This window comes from Pteropus medius, unplaced genomic scaffold (assembly GCF_902729225.1).
Source record: "Pteropus medius unplaced genomic scaffold, Ma_sr-lr_union100, whole genome shotgun sequence".
Classification (NCBI taxonomy): Eukaryota; Metazoa; Chordata; class Mammalia; order Chiroptera; family Pteropodidae; genus Pteropus; species Pteropus medius.
The window spans coordinates 2238017-2256493 of NW_024356397.1; the positions used below are offsets into that span (position 1 = coordinate 2238017).

The 18477-nt window shown below is 53.2% G+C and overlaps 1 protein-coding gene across 22 annotated transcripts in view; it reads left to right on the forward strand.

Moving 5' to 3' along the window:
• KRT80 (keratin 80) overlaps nucleotides 1-18477 on the forward strand; it is a 41749-nt gene that overhangs the window by 4527 nt on the left and 18745 nt on the right. For 2 of the 22 annotated variants that reach the window (XM_039862280.1, XM_039862282.1), the window contains exons 3-8: nucleotides 7235-7384; nucleotides 8130-8195; nucleotides 8922-9078; nucleotides 9198-13687; nucleotides 14386-14489; nucleotides 15105-15233. In XM_039862280.1, coding sequence (XP_039718214.1) covers nucleotides 13339-13687; nucleotides 14386-14489; nucleotides 15105-15233 — 582 coding nt within the window. In that variant the 5' untranslated portion in view covers nucleotides 7235-7384; nucleotides 8130-8195; nucleotides 8922-9078; nucleotides 9198-13338. Of the gene's footprint in view, nucleotides 1-2329; nucleotides 2943-4911; nucleotides 7130-7234; nucleotides 8196-8291; nucleotides 9079-9197; nucleotides 14225-14385; nucleotides 14490-14808; nucleotides 15234-18477 lie in introns of those variants that run through there. The other 20 variants (XM_039862281.1, XM_039862284.1, XM_039862275.1 and 17 more) reach the window with 19 other exon arrangements.

Consider the following 18477-nt stretch of genomic DNA (forward strand, 5'->3'; position numbering starts at 1 on the left):
AGACTGGGCCCTTCAAACTGCTCTCCCTCTCCAGAGAACACGCCCTTCACATGACCATGACACGCAGCCCTGGAAGTCTGAAAGTCTTGCTGTCTCACCTTGCTCTCTCTTGCTGCAGTTCTGATGCACTTGCTTCTCTTCTGACTCAAGATGTGCCAAACAGAAACAGGCCCACCCACCTCTGTACGGCTGACTTCCACCTTCAGGAATGTGAACTCACTTCTTATCATTCCTGCCTGTTTGACCTCCAACTCTTGCCCTGAAGAACCCTGTCTTGTTCACTGTTGAATACTAAATGAAGGAATGAGTGAGCTCTTCGGAGCCCGCATGGTCCTCCAGTGGTCTGCTTCACTGGACCTCAAGATTTATCTCAGAGCTGGAGACTCGGGTGCGAGAGTGCCAGCCCCTCTGTTTTCTGGCTGTGAAACCTTAGCCTGAGTTTCCATGTTCCGCAGAGTCACAGTGAAGATTACAAGACAACTGTCTGCAAAGAGCTTGGCATAGAACAGGACACAGAATAAGCTGTCAGTGAGGAATATACACTTGTTATTAACAAGTGTCCTTAAACTAAATTCCCCTTCTCTTATCCCATCGTCCCTTCTCCAGCATAGAAAGTCCTTCTTGAAGTCTAACTTTAAGCCTTTGTCCATGGACCAAGCCAGTGTTCTCTCTTTGTTGGAGTCTGGGACTGAGGTGGATGAGACCACAGTGGCTGGTTGGAAGAGCCACTTCGCTGGGAGGGGACAGGGCCAGGAGGAAGATTACTGAGGCGCCAGGTCCAGATCTCTGCCATGCACCTGCCGCAGCTCCAACAGAGATCACGGGCCCGCCAATTTGCCCCACCCCATGATCTCATTGCTGCGTTTGCCAGGCGCTGGCTCAGTGAGCAGGTGCTGACAGCAAGGTCTGGGCACAGAGCCCAAGGACAAGATGCAAGGGCCAACAACAGAGCTCTCTCCACAGGGCTCAGACTCAAGGTCCCTCTGGCCTCCATGTGTGGCCTTTGGCTAGGGAACCGCCATCTTGACTCCTCCTTCCAGGCCCCTTCATGTTGCCCAGTAGCCTCCTTTCTGCAGCCCACCTCTCCCCAGAAGACAATGGCTGAGGGGAGAAGAAGCTTCGTCTTCTTCCCCAAGGGTTAGTCTCTCCCTTCTCATCTCTTTCGGTGTCTCTCTGCTCCAAACTACTGGCCCCGAACAATGCTGCTGTTTAAATGCTGGGCAGGAAATAAATGGCCAAATACTGTCATTCTTGAGGCTGCTGCAGACACGCATCTAAATGCCAGTCATAAACTGACTATGAATCCCCAAATATATGCCTCTGTCCCAGTTTCAGAGCGTCTTTAGAGGTGAGGACATACTGGGAGTCATCCCTAGTCCCAAAGTTCTCCAGTGTCTTCATCCTTAACCCCTCCTTCACCAGCTCACCCCAGGATGCCCTCTCCACATGCTCCCTCCTCACCACAAAATCCACTACAGGGGGCAAGAGAGCCCACTCCCCAGCCCTGGATATAAAGGCTACAGCTCCTAGAAAAGCTGCAGCACAGGAGAGCAGGTAGGGACCCTGGGCCTTGGCCCTCATGCTCGCAGGGGTGAAGAGTTGTCTGCATCTAGGGCTCAGTCAGAAGCCCTGCTGGACCACAGGACTCCATTTGCCTCCTTATCAAAGGCAAAGCCCTCAGTTGGGACCCAAAGCTCTGTCTCTCAGGGTTCTCTTTCTGCTTCCTGTCGCACTGTCATCTCAGTCAGGCTTCTTACCCAGGCCTCCTTCTTCCCACCAGGAATTCCCCGCAGCCCTTTTACGCCTTCCTGCTTCTCAGCCCTGCTTCACGGCCCACCCCTCCCAGAGGGAGCCTTCCGAGATCTGCCCCTATTCCCCAACCCACCCAGTGCTGGAGCTGGTTCTGCGGCTACCACCTTGGACTATGGCCTGCGGTGCACCTGTCTACCCCATACTCCAGAGAATGCCTCAAAAACCAGGGCACTGCCTCTTCCTCAAATCTTGGGACTGTCCCTCCGCCACCACTGCCACCACAGTTACACACACTCTGTCCTCCCTTCCAGACTCCTGGTCCTCCAGGCCTTTCTCTGTAAAGGAAGTAGATAGACTGAGGGCCCTTCCTGCTCAGGAGCTCTGTGAATCCAAAGTTTCTCTTCACCGCCTCAGGTCCAGACCCAGCCCCAGAGCCAGCCCTAAAGCAGCCGAGCATAGGAGAGCCAGACTGTGGACCTGCCATCCTCCCTAAAGGCACTCTCAGGGCCTAAGAAGGAGGGCAGGGCCCAGTGGCCCCTCACTCCTCTCTCATCTCCTCCCTCATCTTTTTCCTCAGACCCCTCACAGAGCAGGCACCTGGATGGGCCACAGGCCAAACTGGACCAGACTCCTTGGAGAGGAAGACCTGGCTCAAGGCCGCACCACATTTCCATGTCATTTCCAGGTGGCACCAAGAGGACTGGGCCGGCGTACAGCTGGACAATCCCCATCCAGGAGGCAAGGCAAATTCCCAGGGTACCAGGTCACTGAGCTAGGGCTCTGGGGCATGGCTCAGGAATGCTGCCGCTGGGATGCGAGGTGCCTGCTACTCCCCGGCCTGCCCTACCTCCAGGAAAGCCTGTCCCTCCCCAGCCTGGTCCACACCCCACTGCTCCAGGAAGCCTTCCCTGGCCAACTCCACCTAACTTACAGCACCCCTAGTCCCGCGTCCCCTCAGCACTTAGTTCCAGAGTTCTCCCCATATTCTTGTGCTTTGTTTATGTGCCGCTTTGCAGATGTTCTCATAAAGCCACATCTTCCATGGTCATTGCTCATTGTGAGAGTCCTCAGTGTTAATTAAACCCATTTTGCTGGAGGATTAGTCCCTGCCCTTAAAGAGTGCCAAGGAAGACTCTGGAATCTAAATTACATCTCCCTTCCTGAAATTTATTTTTCTTATTGATAATCAAGCAGTCTCACTGAAGAAACAATGAGCAGCTTCTCCTCATGTTCTAGTTCTTGCCTTGACTGCCAGGGAGGCCCCGGATAAGATTGTACAGGGCAAAAATCTCTGGGGAGTACCTAGAAGAGGTCAGCTCCTCCTCAGGGGAAGCTTCTCCCTTTGGAGCACTGCAAACCCTTCTGAGACCAAGTTCCCTCTTCCCGGCCACTGAAACCAGGCTGAGTGCCAATGCTGTCTCCACCAACCTAGGCTTTCCCTCAGCCGCTACAGCAGGATGTAGGGAGAGACAGACCTGGGGTTCGTTCTCATCTCTAGCTCTTACTAATTGTGTGGACTTGCTTAAGTGGTCTGAACTTTGATTCCCCTATCTGTGAAATGATCACAATAAGAACATTTGAAGAGAATGGTAAAGTCTGAAGTTGATATTCGTAAATCAACCTGAAGCAGGTGCTATTGCATCCTCATTTTTCAGAGGAAGACACAGCAAGTCACTTCAAGGTCACATAGATAGTTCCAGGGGTGCATTAGTTAAATGGGAAAACCTTCAGTGAGTCCCTATTGAACCAGCTGGAATACTAGGCTTATCTGCTTCTCCAGATAAACTTAACCAGTAGGAGGCGGCAGGCCTGTAAGTGGGAAACACTAATAGGATGGAGTAGGTTCACAGCTGTAAGAAAGTATGAACAAATTGCTGAAGACTCACAGAAAGGGACCAGCAGCCCCTCCTCAGCTCCTCCTTCTGAGTCCAGAGGCTGTCGTAACTTCATTTCAATCATAAAAGACAATTTGGTGGGGTCAGCAAATGAAGCTTCAGTGGTAGGACTCCACAAAGTGTGGCTTGTCTTAGACCCTGTGGACTGGGCTGCTCCAGACCTAGCGCCCCATGGGTGGCCGCAGCCCCATGGGTGGCCCCAGAGCAGATCGGGTCCCAGGCAGCAGCCATACAGCCCCTCCAGAGTTGGAGGGCAGGGCCCAGACTCTAGGCTCCCACCCAGGAATGCCTTCACCTGGCCAAAATTCCCAGCCCACACAGGACACCCAGAGGGCTTAAGGGAGGGTGGGATTTACGCTTCTCCCCACCCCCACTGGCATCCCAGTGGGAAATGTGTTGAGCTCGTCAACATCTTTCTGGCCACAGTCCCAGAGTGCTCCTGTGGCTCCTAAATGATGGGGCAGGAGCCAGATCATTAGGCAGGGGAGACTATCATTAGTGCAGGTGATGCCACCATCACACAGACAATGGCAAATAGTCATTAGTGGCTGTGTCACAGGAGTGAGGCAATGCTGGCAAGGTGCAGGGAGCTTCCGCTCACCTCCGCGGGGCTAGAAGAGCACACGCCTACACACTCGCATATTCACACACACAGAGGAGAAAGTAGACACTCTCGCACTCACACGTTCACACACTCACATACAAGTGTGAGTAAATACACTCAACCACTCACGTGGGTATGAAGAGACACACACTTGTACACAAACAGATGGGACATGAGTGGGCATGATTGCACATGTACATGCTCACTTGTTCACACATAAGGATGTGAGCAGACATGTTCACACACTCTATGTTCACACATCCATATACAGGGTAGGAGTAGGCACATTTACATTTTCACACACAGGGGTGTGAGTAGACATGCTCACACTCTCATGTTCACACATACAAAAGACATGCTTGCACTCTCAGACATTTACACAGAAGTGTTAGTAGGCACTCATATGTGTGTTGACACACTCACACAGGTGTGACTAGACATACTCAGGAATTCACACACACAGGGTCATAAGAGATGTGGCCACAAACTTATACACTCATTTACACACTCAGAGTGAGTAGACATACTAATACATGCAGATACGCCAGGGCCATGAGTAGGCACGCTCACATGTACACTTACACGGGGATATGAGTAGGTACGCTCACATACACACTCACACAGAGATATGAGTAGACACACTTGTACACTCACATGTTCACATACTCACACACAGATACTCACACACAGAAGCTGAACACACTGCCCAGAGAGGCCCCCAGGATCTGAGATATGCCCCTACACGCACACCAGAGAGGTGGGATCCCTAGATCTTCCCACAACCAGGTACCCTGACACACAGATATCTCCCCTGCCCTGAGAGAGATACACAGACCACTGGGGCCCCATACCAAAGAGGCTCTCAGATGCGTCCCTCCCACTTCGTCCATTCCCGTTCAGAAGATCAGCCCCTAGGAAGGAGAAACCACCTGGCAAAGTGCAGGAGCAGGCAGGCTGCATGTGCCCTCTGGGTAGAGACCGTGTCAGTTTAAGACTGTTACCTCCTCTAAGCCCTGAGCCCTAATGGCTAGCACATGTCCTGCCTCATTTGAACCTCTAAAGAAATGGGCTGCTGTTAGGCATGTTTCTAAGAACTCCTGACACTCCTCCCCGCCCCCCACAGTAGTGGAGAGACAGAAAGGATAGGCTGGGATCCGAGGAGGAGAGCACTTGAAGTCTAGCCTCTGTTCCAATTTTGAATCTTCTCTCTCAACTTCCTCAACAATAGGCTTTCATGTGTCAAGCTGTGGGGCCCGATTTTCAGTTCAGAAAATGTGGGCAGGGGGCAGGAAGAGAGGCAGCCCAGAGTGATGGACAGAGCTTAGTCATCAGACAAGTAAGGTGGAAGGGAGCAGACTGGAGGCTGAGTCCCAAGTTCAGACGCTAGCTTTGCCACTAGCTAGGTATATCAGTTTCCTGCTGCTGCTGTAACAAATCACCACGAATTTGTTGGTTTTAAACAGCACAATTTCATTATCTTACAGTTTGGAGGTCAAAAGTCCAAAACGGGTCTCAATGGGCTAAAATTAAGGTGCCAACAGGGCTGCACTTCTTCTGAAGGTACTAGAAGATAATAATTTCCCCACCTGGTCCACCTACCTTCCTTGGCTCCCCTTCCATCTTCGAAGCCAACAAAGGCCAGTCAAGACTTTCTCACATCACATCACTCTCTGCTTCCCTCATGCACATTTAAAGGACCCTTGTGATTGCAATGAGCCCACCCAGATAATTCAGGATAATCTTGCCATCACAAGATCCTTAACTTAATCACATTGGCAAAGTCCCCTTTGCCATGTACGGTAGCATATTCACAGGTTCTGGGGATCAGGAAGTGGATATTTTGGGGGATCCATTATTCCGCCTACCACTTAATGTGACCTTGGACAAGTCATTTAATCTCCCAGAGTTTCAGCATCTTCAGCAGTAATCTAGAAATGACTCCTACCACCCCAGGTGGTCATGGGCATTTAGAAAGCCGTGTGAACACGGAACATTGTGCCACACTGTGGGATACAGGGGATGTCCTGGATCAACAGTACTGCCCTCTCCCTCTTCTGCTTCCCGAGGATAGCAGAGGAGCCCCATGCGTCAGGAGGAAGGTGGATGAGGGACTGCAGAGGGGATACCTGTGGGCTTCGGCAGGGATTGACAGCTGGAATAAGGACGGGGTGGGGGGTATGGGTGTCTGTGAGGGTGCCTGGGTCTGGGCTGCCATGAGGCCCTGGCATGAGGGGAGATGGCCACACAGCTATGGGCACACACAGCTGCAGTGGGATAAGGAAGCAGGGTAGGGCCGGGACATGATACCCCTGCTTATTCCTGTCTTCCGCTCCCTCATCTGCTTCCATCTGTTTGCAGGGCCCGGGGGCAATAGGCAGCCAGGACCAGGCTGCTATTATCCTGCTAAGTGCAGACTGCAGAACGATGACCCCGGAAGATAAACCCTATGTAGAGGATTCACCCTCTGGAAAACACCCATTAGTCCCCAATCTCACCAGCGCTGTTTGCTCACTCAGGAGGCAGCAATGGCACCTCAGAGAGGAGCTGAGGTCGTCAGATTCCCACTGGCCAGTCCTGTTCCATCCAGAGCCTAGGCTGGGGGCCCTGTCCTGAGCCTGCCTGCTGCCCCATTGGCCCAGCCCTGTGCCCTGCTCCCTCTGTTCCTCACGCCATCTCCACCCTAGCTATTCTCCCATCTCCCAGTCCCTAGCTCCTCCCAGCTTCTCCCAGAACCTCAGAGCTTAACTATGGGCTAAGACTCTAACCAACACGAGGAAGCCTGGGCTGGGGGCTCCGTTTGGAGGAAGAAGATCTGGGTGTAAACCCCAAACATCTGCAAAATGGAAGTGCAAGGTGCCCAGCCTGTTGAGCAGCATTGGTGAGATGAAATCAGGCCACCTGTGTGAGCACTTTTTGTACGCCTGAGTATTAATTTGGGTTATGGGGACACATGGAAGGACTTCTTCCTCCTTTTCTCCCTAAGACACATTATGCAGGCCTGGCTTCAGACTGGCCTTTCACAGATGGCCACCTTGGAGACACCCCACATCTCACTACTTCAGGAGATCCCCAAAGGTGCTGGCGGAAGGAGATGGAAGGATGGGGAGGGAAAGGATGCAGCTACCTACACATGGTAGGTCCTGATAAATGAGTGCTAAGTGCACAAAGTTCCACTACTGAGCTCCTTCTGTATGCTGGGCATTATGCCCGGTGTTAGGGTTATAAAGATGAACGAACCATAAGCTGCCATAGCTCAAGCTTCAGTTCTCAAGATCCATCCTGAGAGCCTCCTGTGTGCCCTGTATGGGCACTGCAGACCCCTGGATGAGGGACATCCCAGCATGTGGGGTGTTCTGCAGGCTGGTGGCTACCCTCCTGCTTGCAGCTTCAGGGCTGACCTGTCAGCTGGCACAGTGCCCAGCATCATCCTGGGCCACTGCCATCCTGGCAGGCTCACAGAGGCTGGGCACTGATCGCTCAACAGGGAGCAGAATATGGTTTCGGTTTATTATCAAGGCAGATAAAGGCAGTGGCTGAAGCTCAGGGAGCGGTTTGGGCTTACAAATAAGAATCTCCAGATGCCCTACCACTCCCTGGTCCTGCCTTTGTCAGCCACCCCAGCTTTCTAGTCCCTCCTTGTTCTTCTCTGAAAGCAGCCCCAGGGAGGGGACACCTCCTAAATAGCTGTGTACAGTGCCAGGACTGGAAAGATGAGGAGGCTAGAACAAGGGGTAGCTGGCCTGGAGGCAGAGGCTGAATGGCAAGAGATCCTAGAGTTCAAAAAGCACTGGACTGGAAGACAGAGGGGACCGGAATGTGAGGAAAATACCCAGTCACCACCCTGCCTCATTTATCTTTGTATCTGCCCCACTACTCAGCACCCAGGATCAGGCACCCAGGAGAGATGCAGAAGGCACTTCCTGAATGAAGGCACACAGGACAGGGTAGGCAAGATTGGCTGATTTTTCCAGGAACCAGGATTCCAGGCCTGGGGGGACTCAGAGGAGGCGAAACAGTATCCCCAGACCCTGTCTAGTGGGGGAGGGTGGGAGAGAGTGGGGGAGGGAAGAGACCCTGCCTAAGAGAGCCACAGAAACAAGTGCTAAAAATAGAGGGCGCACTGTGCATTAATTCAACAACTATTTTTTGCGTACCTACTATGTGCCAGTGGCAATAGAGCAGTGAGCAAAACAAAGTCCCTGCCATCATGAAGCCTCCTTTTACAAGCTCTCCCCTTCAAAGGACAAGTGAGGGGGGCTATTTCGGAAGATCTGATGAAGGGAGAGGCAGGCCAAATCAGCTTAGTGGCCCACATGAAGGCTCAGAGGCAGACAGGAAGGTGATGTGTATGGGAGAAAGGAGAAACGCTGAGCGTTTGTCTGTCTCGGGGCTGAGAAATGAGAGTTATTGGAAGGGACCTTCCTCATTGATTGAGTGACCAGGCACAGTAGATGGAACAGAAAGTAGCCAGAGGCCACCAAGACCCTTATTGCTGGGACCTGGCATTTCCTCTTGGGGGAGGAAGCAGATGAGATAGCACAGCATTTCCCAGGGAACCGAGGGGCACATGCTGGTCCTGGTCCTGCCTGGGAGGCAGTGAGCCAACAGAGGAAGCAGGGCCCTCCCGCCAGTTTCCCTTTGTGCAATTCTTCCTCCTCCTCTCCACCCAGAAGCAGGCCTGGCAAACGTGCCGAAACGCCACTGGCATGCACGAAACACACAGCCAGGCACGAGCTGGGGATCCCCAGGTAGGCTGGGCCTATCCTAAACCTGGGCCAGGGAAACCAACGCCCACCTGCTCTATCCAGATTGTACACTGAAGGAAAGGTACCTGGGGGGTTATGGCTTGGTCCCTGCCCTACTCCAAATACGTGCCTGACTAAACCCTAGGCCTAATGGGGCTTTGGCAACTTAGGGAAGCTTCCTTCTGCCTCTTTCTTTTGCAGGGAGGACCATCAATCTTCTTGCCCACATAAGGCATTGGGCCGTGGCAGGAAGTCATCAGAGTTCTCACCCACACTGAGTGGGAACCGAAGGAGCAGGATGCCAGGCATCCAGTGATGGTATGTGTGACACCCTGGGCAGAGGACTCAGTGTCAACCACAGGCCCATTCCAGTCAGCCCAGCTCAGCCTGGCAAGGAGGCAGCCAGGTCCCATTGTGCAAGGCCTCCAGAGCTGGCCTCCAAAGCTGGCCTCCATAGCTGGCCTCCAGAGCTGGCCTCCATAGCTGGCCTCCAGAGGTAGAGTCTCCCCATCTTGACTTTTCTCCAACCCACCTTGGGTCTGTCCACCATCTGAAGCTCTTGATGCTGTATCCTGTGTCCCAACAAGGTATAACAAGTGCCCTGGGCAGAAGGGTGGCCTTTTACTCATTCCGGAAAGAAATGGTCATCGAACACCTACTATATGCTAGGGACTTTGCTAGGCATTGGGACACTGAGATGACAAAAGCACCACATAGTCCCTGTGCTCCACAGGGGAGGCAGGCACAAGTAAACAACCAACAACAAATAATTACAAATTGGGCTAAGTGCTATGAAGGCAGGAAAGTGTAATTAGGCTGTGCTTGCCTCTCCCTGGCCCCAGAGGCCTGCCCTCATTATAGAATACCCACACCTGCCTGACCTCCCCAGCACGCTGCTTGATAGAGGACGTTGGCTTATCTAGTACCTAGCATAGTGAAGGGATCAACAACAGTTTGAGGAACATTTGATAAACTAAACTGGGGAAAATTTTTTAATTAAAAAAAAAAAAGCAATCATTCAGGTGGCTTATACAGCCTAATTTTACAATCCACTGAGGCCCAGATAGGCCAAGCATTTGGCCCCAAAATACAGAGCTGTTGAGTGGAAGAGCCCAGACTAGAAATCAATTCTCCTATCTCCAGGTCCAGAGCTCTGCCATGGCCCCATGCTGCCTCCCTAGTCTATCTTAAACCACTTCACAGCCTCCCGGAATCTGAAGCCTCCTGGCCCATGGCAGATACCTTCCTCGCAGATGAGCACTATCCATTAGAATTGCATGCGATGATGGAAATGTTCCATATCTGAGCTGTCCAACACAAACACATGGCATCAGTCAGCAGGTTCAGAGAAACGGGCCAGTTTGGTGGGGTTGGAAAGTGGTAGGGGATGTGGAGAGAAGGAGGGTATAGAAGAGATGAGACAGAGAAGAAGGGCACTAGATGCAGAAGATCTTGTTTGATGTTCCAAGAAATCTTCTAGACTTTGTCCCATAAACCACAGAGAGCCATTGAAGGACTTCACGCAAGGTAATGCCTCGATTGTGGCCTCCCAGGGCCCCTGAAGTAGTCACTGCTCCTCTGAGCTCTCTAGCACCTCCGACACTCCAGTGATACTGGCTGTTCTCATCATCACCATCCCACACAGTTTCTACTGTCTTACTCCTCTCTTAGCCTGAAGCGCCCTTCCTTTCCTGGTCCACTCTTCCTCTTCCTTCAAGACTTTGCTCACTGATCCTACTGGGAAGGTATCCCAGACACCCTTCCCCAGTCTCCTCCATAGCCTGCCTGACACGTGGAAGAGGCTTAACAGACCTTTTTAATTTCTCCATCCTCGATGTTAGTTCCCCCTCTCTTGACCTTCGCCCATCCCAAATCTACTTTCAGCTTCTCAATCTGTGGGATCTCAAGGTGTGGGGCCCTTAGAAATCCTTTTCACACAGCCACAAATTACTCAAGGGCCCTCAAACCCTGACCTAGGCCATCCCATTCCCAGAACTTGGCCTCTGGGAAGGGCCTCCCTCCTGCGACCTCAGTATAGGCCTGCTCGAAGGGATGGTCCAGGGTAAGGAAACCAGAGTTTCTAGAGCCATCAGGGAGAGGGTCCTGACCCAGTAAGCATAGATGTAGACGTGCATTTAGGAGAGAGGAGGAAAGATGGACAGGAACCTGAGCAGGCTCCTCTGGGAAGGCTTCCTGATGGAGTGGTTTATCATGCCCTGGAGTGAGGCTAAGATTCTCCCCTGCTCAAAGAGTCCCTGCCTGTCTCTGCAAGAGTCAGGTCCTGCCCTAGAGCCCCAGCCAAGCAGGGATATGCTCAATAGAACAGTCATCTAACAACTATGCATTGCTATCCTGCATTATCCCAGGGCTGCCGGCTCCACAGGCCAGGCTTCAGCTCAAATAGGGAGCAGGGCCCAGAGGAGGTGCTGAAACTGTGACGCAGAGATGCCATCCCCATAAGGCCATCCAGTAGGGCTGCGGAGGCCTACCAGACGCCTCTCTTCCCTGGGGCTGGGAGGAAGGAGCCCTGGGCCAGGACTCTAAGTGGGCAGGACACTGAGAGGAATGAGTAGACAGAAAGGCAAGAGAGAAGAGGTGGATGAGAATGAGAGGGAGACAGATCAGTTGTTGGGAGGGTGTGATGTGGAGAGAGATGGCAGGCAGAAGGAAGCAGAGAAAATGAAACAACTCCCCTTCCTTCTTTGAGGACAGTATCAGCAAGGTTCTGGGCAGCCCAGCTCAAGCCTCCCCAATTCCTTACCTCCTGTTAGCCCTTGCCTTTCTTCTGCCTTTTCTCTGCTTCCTAGATGATTAGGAACATGTTCTGTCACTAGTTACAGGGAACCAGAGGCAAAGGAGAGAGACTTAAGGTGAAGGGAGGGGAACTGAGATTTCTGTCCCTGGACCATGTAAGTCAACCAGGAGAGGGCTTCCGAGTCCCAGAGGGTACAAGATGCCAGTTCGCACCTCGGGTCTCCAAGCTCACGCCCCACTGGAAGCCCCAAGGTTTGTTTCTGAGTCTACCCAGGAGAGGTTTGGAGACTGCCCAGGTACTTCAACATCCCCAAAGGGACTGAAATTTTTACCCATTCACCATCTTCCCTCTCCTGACCCTGCCAGGCTTCCTGCTTCCTGGGGAGCCTAAACCCCCAGGTAGTCCAGTCTCATTAAACAAGGCCGGAGAGAGTCATGTCAAGTCTTCGGTGAGGGTGGAGAGGCAGGGCTCTGAACAGTTGACCCCCAAAAGAGGCATGGGTGGACCTAGGGGAGGAGAGGAGAAGGGAAGTGAGGGGGTGAGGCTGGGTGCTTCTGTGGAGCTGTGTTTGTTTGGGGCCTTTTGGCTGTTCTTCCTGTTTGGCAGCCAGAGCTATGACAGCCAAAGACACCTCTCAGACTGCACCCAAGAGAGATTGCCAGGCCAGAAAGGAAGCAACAGGCGGGATCTACTTCCCAACCTCATCTAGAGCCCCAGGGAGCATGCCCTTCATGCCCCAAAGAGTCCAGGCTGCCCCCAAGGAAGGCTACCCAGTACGTGAGCCCCAGGGCCAGCCCTGAAATGTCAGGCTTGAAGTCAGGGACTCAGCAATTAATTGCGACCTGTCTAAACTCAGGGGTTGATGGAGGTCAATGGAAGTCAGCAAGAAACAGCAGACTTAAGTTATGCAGAGGTGCTTTGGAGAATTGGGCATCCAGCTTAAAGAAAATTAGGAGTTGACAGTGAGCCCTGAACAGTAAGAAGAGAACTTTCTCTTCTATCCACTACCCTTTCCAAGGGTCACCAGGCTCAGAGGCTAACATAAAAGGAAGGGACTCATAGCTCCAATTGTCTAGGTTCAATCCATCACTGATAAATTGTATGACCTTCAACAGTAACTTAATCCCTCTAAGTTCAGTTTCCTCCTCTAAATTGAGGCTGATGAGAATTAAAGCATCTACCTCAAATGGCATTTGTCATGAAGATTAAGGGAGCTAATTTGTGTAAAGCATTTGAGACATACCTGACAGACTGGCTGTTATTTTTGTCACCGGCAGGGCCCACACGCCATTGCCTGCCCTCCCCTTCCCCACAGAGTACACAGGAGGGGTAGCTGGGGTGGGGGAGAGCAGGACTCTGAGTTTGACCACATGCTATTCAGATATCAAGTCAGGGAGGCTGGGGTGGACCATGCGAGTGGGTGCCGAATGGGGGCAGCACATGTCAGAAGTGGAGACAGACACCACTGCAGTGACCTGATCATCCAGAAGTACCTCACCAGCCCGGCCCCAGCATCAGAGCCTGAAATCTAGCCTCAGAATAGACTCATGGCCTCGGTACAGATGTCTGTGCCCTAGTGAGCCAGAGATGCCCACTATGTGGGGAAAGAAGTCTGACCTGGGAGGCAGGAGGCCTGGAGTGGGCAATGCGACCCCAGCAGTGGCTCCCATCTCCAGCCTGTCTCTTCCTCCAGACCCAGAGGGGGCTGAGATCTCTTCCATCCCTGATCACCTGAGACTCTCTCAGATACTCTCCTCTCTCTGCTGTGACTCCACCACCCAGAGTGGTGTGCCAGGTCCAGGGAGGGCACACAGAGCCAACCAGCCAGGGCAAGAATATCCAGAGACATCATGCCAGGGAAGAAGGAAGAGGCGGGCCCAGGAGAGCCAACAGCTCCTTAGAAGTGGAAGAGTGGGACCTCCTGAACTTTGGGAAGGTGGGTGGAATTGCCCTGAGCTGGCTGAGCCTTCTGCTGCTCCGTCAGAGGCTCTGTGGGAACAAATTGGTGTCTTTCTATTTCTGTTTCATATTTAAAATAAAACAGAGAAAGGAGATGGAGAAGAGAGGAAAGAGGAATGGAAAGAAGGGAGAACAGAGAGGCAGGGGCACATCGTCATAACCTTTGAGGCAAGGCTGCATTTGGTCACAGCCATCTCCCCTGCCAGACTCAGCTCCCAGAAGGCAGGCACTGGTCTTAGCCATCATTTACTGAGGGCTTTGTGCTAGCTCTCCACTAAGTTCTCTGTGTACCTCACCTCCTATGGGGTTGGTAGTTTCATCCCCATTTTACACGTGAGGACAGAAGTCAAGTAACCTGCTCGAGGTCACACCAGTGGTGAGTAGCCAAGCTGAGTCTTGAACCCATGTCTCACATGTCAAAGCCAAGTGTTCTTTGCCTTGACTATCTATTTCCTCTCCAGCCTCTGGGGAAATGAAGGTCCTCAATGACAAATTTGCCTCCCTGATTGGCAAGGTGATGCGCATAGTAGGTGCTCAATAAATAGTAGGTCAAAGGAAGGCAGGAACGAAGGAACGAAGGAACGAAGGAAGAAGAAAGGAAGAAGAGAAGATAAGCCAGGGAGACTCCTGAGCAGCTGGAAAATTGAGTGTAAAGGTGCTGTTTTCCAATGCCAGGCTGGCACGGCACCCAGGCCGGCCGTCTTACACTCGGGAGCCCAGGGCCAGTGCTCGCGTCATCTTCTCCAGAAGTATGTGAGCCCAGATACGTCAGCCTTCAGGTATGCAATGAGGTCTGCGGTGAGAGGTGAGGGCTCTCTCTCTCTCTCCTCTCCTTGCTTGTTGAATCGCCCTTCCTCTTAGCCTCCCTACTGCCGGCCAGCCAGCCAGCCCAGCCTTGCCTCCCTCCCTGGAGCCAGGACCAGCTGGGTTGGGGTGAGGGGAGCCTGTGAACAGCCCCCTCAGCAAGGCAAATCCTCAGTCCTGGGAGGAGATGTGTGCGTGGTGCCGGGGGAGGGGCGGGAGCGCCACATCATCCAACAGGTTGGTCGGGCTGAGAGGCGTCCCGCCCTCCTGGAGCTAATGAGCCCTGTACAACAGGTGTTTGCTCCTCAGTCTCCAGCCTGCCCTGCCTGTGACTGGAGCCAGCTGCCAACGCCACCCCAAAGCTCCCTCACTCATCCCTGTGCCCTGCCCTCACTGTTCCCGGGGCCGAGGGGGCCGTGATGGCCTGCCGCTCCTGCGTTGTTGGCTTCAGCAGCCTTAGCAGCTGTGAAGTGACCCCTGCAGGCGGCCCCTGGCCTGGGACCTCAGGATGGGACAGCTCTGGGGCCCCCGGGCCGGGCTTCAGCTCCCGCAGCCTCACAGACTGCTGGTCGTCTGGCACCATCCCTAAGGTGACTGTGAACCCCAGCCTGCTGGTGCCCCTGGACCTCAAGGTGGATCCAGCCATCCAGCAGCAAAAGAACCAGGAAAAGGAGGAAATGAAGGTCCTCAATGACAAATTTGCCTCCCTGATTGGCAAGGTGAGCAAAAGTGGGAGGGGGGTTCCTGAAAACTAAGGACTGTCAAGCCTGGGCAGACGGCTGAGTTCTGTGTTTTCTGAGCATCATGCCCCACCCCTGCCCCCGGCCAATAGGGAGCGGGCTTGCTAACTCCAAAGACTAGCTCTAAGCAGAGAAATGTGGAGGGAAGTCTCTGAGCCATCCCTGCATGGGGGGAGAAAGGGACCTCAGAACAGCTTCTGAGGGATGTCTGCAATGTGCTGTGTGGCCTGGGGCCACCCTCCCCCAGGCATGGACTAGGGAGGAGCTCCGAGTGTGGCCAGGAGGATGCTTCCTCATAGGAATGGCTGATGGAGGAATGGTCTGCTGTCCTACTCCAAAGCAGATGAAGGGTAGGGATGTCCTCCCAAGGCTCCACCCTCCTGTCTGGGCCTCTGGTCCTGTTCAGCTTCTCAGAGTCAGGAGCACCAGGCAGAGCCAATGGGGAATGTGGGGCTTCAGGCAGGAAAAAGGCTTCGGAGTGGGGATGAAGCTATGGCATGTGAAAAGATAGGAATGCAGGGGATGGATGCTGTGAGTCAGAAACAGGCAGCCAGCCAGGCACCCACCTGAGTAGAGGGAGTGAGTCCCCTGTACCCTGACTTCCTAGACCCCACTCCCATGGCCAGTATGCTAGTCTGGGCACTCATGTCCACCTCTGCCTCAAGGCAAGGACTGCAAGAGCTTCGAGGAAGTCCTGCCCACCTCCCAAACCTGCTCCTCACTTACCTCCCTCAAGAGACCTCTCCTGACCAGTCCTCTCACCTCTGCTCCTTCCTGCCTTGCCCAAGAATAATAGTCACAATAGTAAGAGCTGCTCTTATTTACTTGCTATGTGCCAGGCACCATGCTGAGTGCTGACATATGTATCTCTATTTCCCTCAACAACCTTAGGAAAGAAGTCATATTGTGCCTATTTTACAGATGAGGAAAACTCAACCTTCCCCTCTCCCCTACTTCCGCAGTAAACCAGAGCCCCATTCCTCTGCCCTGGCTCAGTCTTTGTCTGCACCTTGCTCTCCCTGCTTCTGTGTTCCTCTGCACTTTGCTAGTGTCCCAGGAGGCCACCCAGAGGAGCAGAGGGAAGAAAGTAACACGTTTCAAGCATCTGCTTGTGGCTGGCTCCCTGCGGGAACTTTGCAGATGTGTGTCATTGAACCCACACAGCAACACCCCACAGTGGCTACTTCCCCTACTGTGCATGTGAGGAGACTGAATCCAGAGAAGTGCTTTGCCCAAGGTCCCACAACCAGCAAATCTGCAGGCTGCATTTGAACTCAGATCTGTGAGACACAAAGCCAGGGTCTTTGAGATGGGAACCATTTCTTCTCCCCATTGATGTGCCCAGACCAGCATTCCTGCACCCATACCTGGAGTGCCTGAGTGAGGGTGTGGAGGAGAAGTGACAACTGGAGGACAACCATCCACTGAAGTGAAACATTCCCTCTCCCAGCCCTTGCCGGCTGCAGAGTTCTGTGCTCCTGGGCTGCTGGCCCTAGGAGAAAAGCCCACTGCCCTGGGGAGGCAGGTCCCTGCAGAGCCACCTACTCTCCAAACCTGGGTTAATCCCTTAAAAGGAATGCTTCATGAGCTATGTAATTTGGCTCTGATGCGTGGCTTTCCTCCCTGAACAACAGGGCTGATATTATTCCATGCCTCTGCCATGGGACAGGAGAGTGTGTAGGCACAGGGAGGGGGCCCCAGGTGTCAGGGTCCTGTGCCCAGGGGCCAGGGCGATGCCCTCAAAGGTCTTTGGCAGAACCGGAGACTTCCAATCCTCAAGCCTGAGCCACGAGATGGGTGCTCTTCAGGGTGGACGCAGGGAGCTGAAGGTGCCAGCCCCTTGGGGGCCCCGATTGCTGGGGCTCTGCCCAAGGAGTCCCAGCTGACCCACCAACTCTACAGAAACAGTCTGTTAGCTCTTGTCCCTCCATGTCTCCTTCTAAAGGCCACTTGTACGCAAGTTAGAGCAGGCAGCCATTAGGAGTATGAAATCTGGAACCGCAATACTGGCTCCACCTCTGACCAGCTGTGTAATCTCAGACAAATTACTAAACCTCTCTGTGCCTTAGTACACATCAATGTAATAGGCTTATCATAATCAAATAAGGTAATTTTTTAAAATCACTTACCATGTACCAGATATGTTCTGTTTGGTAAATTAAAAATACCATAAATGGGCCCAGCCCAGGATGCTCTTGAACCCAATTAGCCCCTTCTGGGCAGGAGCCTGAAAAGAAGGAGAGAGGGACCTTGCTGGACAGAAAGGTGGAGGAGCTTCCTGGGTAGGGGTGCAGCACAGGGCTTGAAAAAGATACGTAGGCCCAGGAGTGAGATGCCATAACCAGTGCAGGGGTGGAGGCTCTAGGCAAAGAAAAAGGACAGGCAGAGGCGGTCCAGCTCCCTAGCTCCTTATAGCCCTCTGAGGCATGGAGAGAGATCAGAGCACCAAGGAGGAGAAGGAGAATTCTTAAAGAGGAGGGTTGTTTGGAGAGATGACCGAGTGTGGGCGAGAGGCTCTGGAGCAGTGTTGGTTCTTCTACTCACAGGCTGTGTTTTCTGGGGCAAGCCACTTACCTTCTGTGTGCTTCACTTACCGTCCTGCTCCGAGGGTGGCCCTGAGCTCACGCCAGTGGAAGGACTGGTACATTGGCAGCCACGAGAGGAGGGGAGATGAGCAGAAGCAGGAGAAGAGGGCGGAGGGAGGCAGGGAGAGGACAGTGTTGACATCTAGCAGAGGCTGCTGGCTGGGTACTCTCACTTTTACATGCAGACAACAGAGGGGATGGAGGTGGGACAAGAGGAAGGACCGCCAGCACTCAGCCTGAGTAGGCTATCAGGAGGGGACCCAGGAAAGGAGGTGAAATGCCTGGAGATAGAGAGATGGGCACTATGTCTTCCCTTAGGCCTATGCGGCCTCTGGAAGCCACTAGAGCCATCCCCCTGCCTGCACACAGGAAGGCACAAACTAGCCCTTCCTGACAAAGAACCTTAAGGCTCCCTGGGCAAACGCCAACCTCTGGCTGAAAGCAGGGGATTTGACACCTCCCCCCGCACCTGAGGAATAGGACCTGAATGCTCCAGGGACACCACCCAGTAAGCTCATCTGCCTGGACCGTGAGCCCGTGGGGTGGGGACCCGGCCTGCTCGTTTCCCTACAAAAAACACATCTCCCCCACCCTGATCTGGGCAACTCAGTTGAGTCATGATGAATTCTGCATTTCTG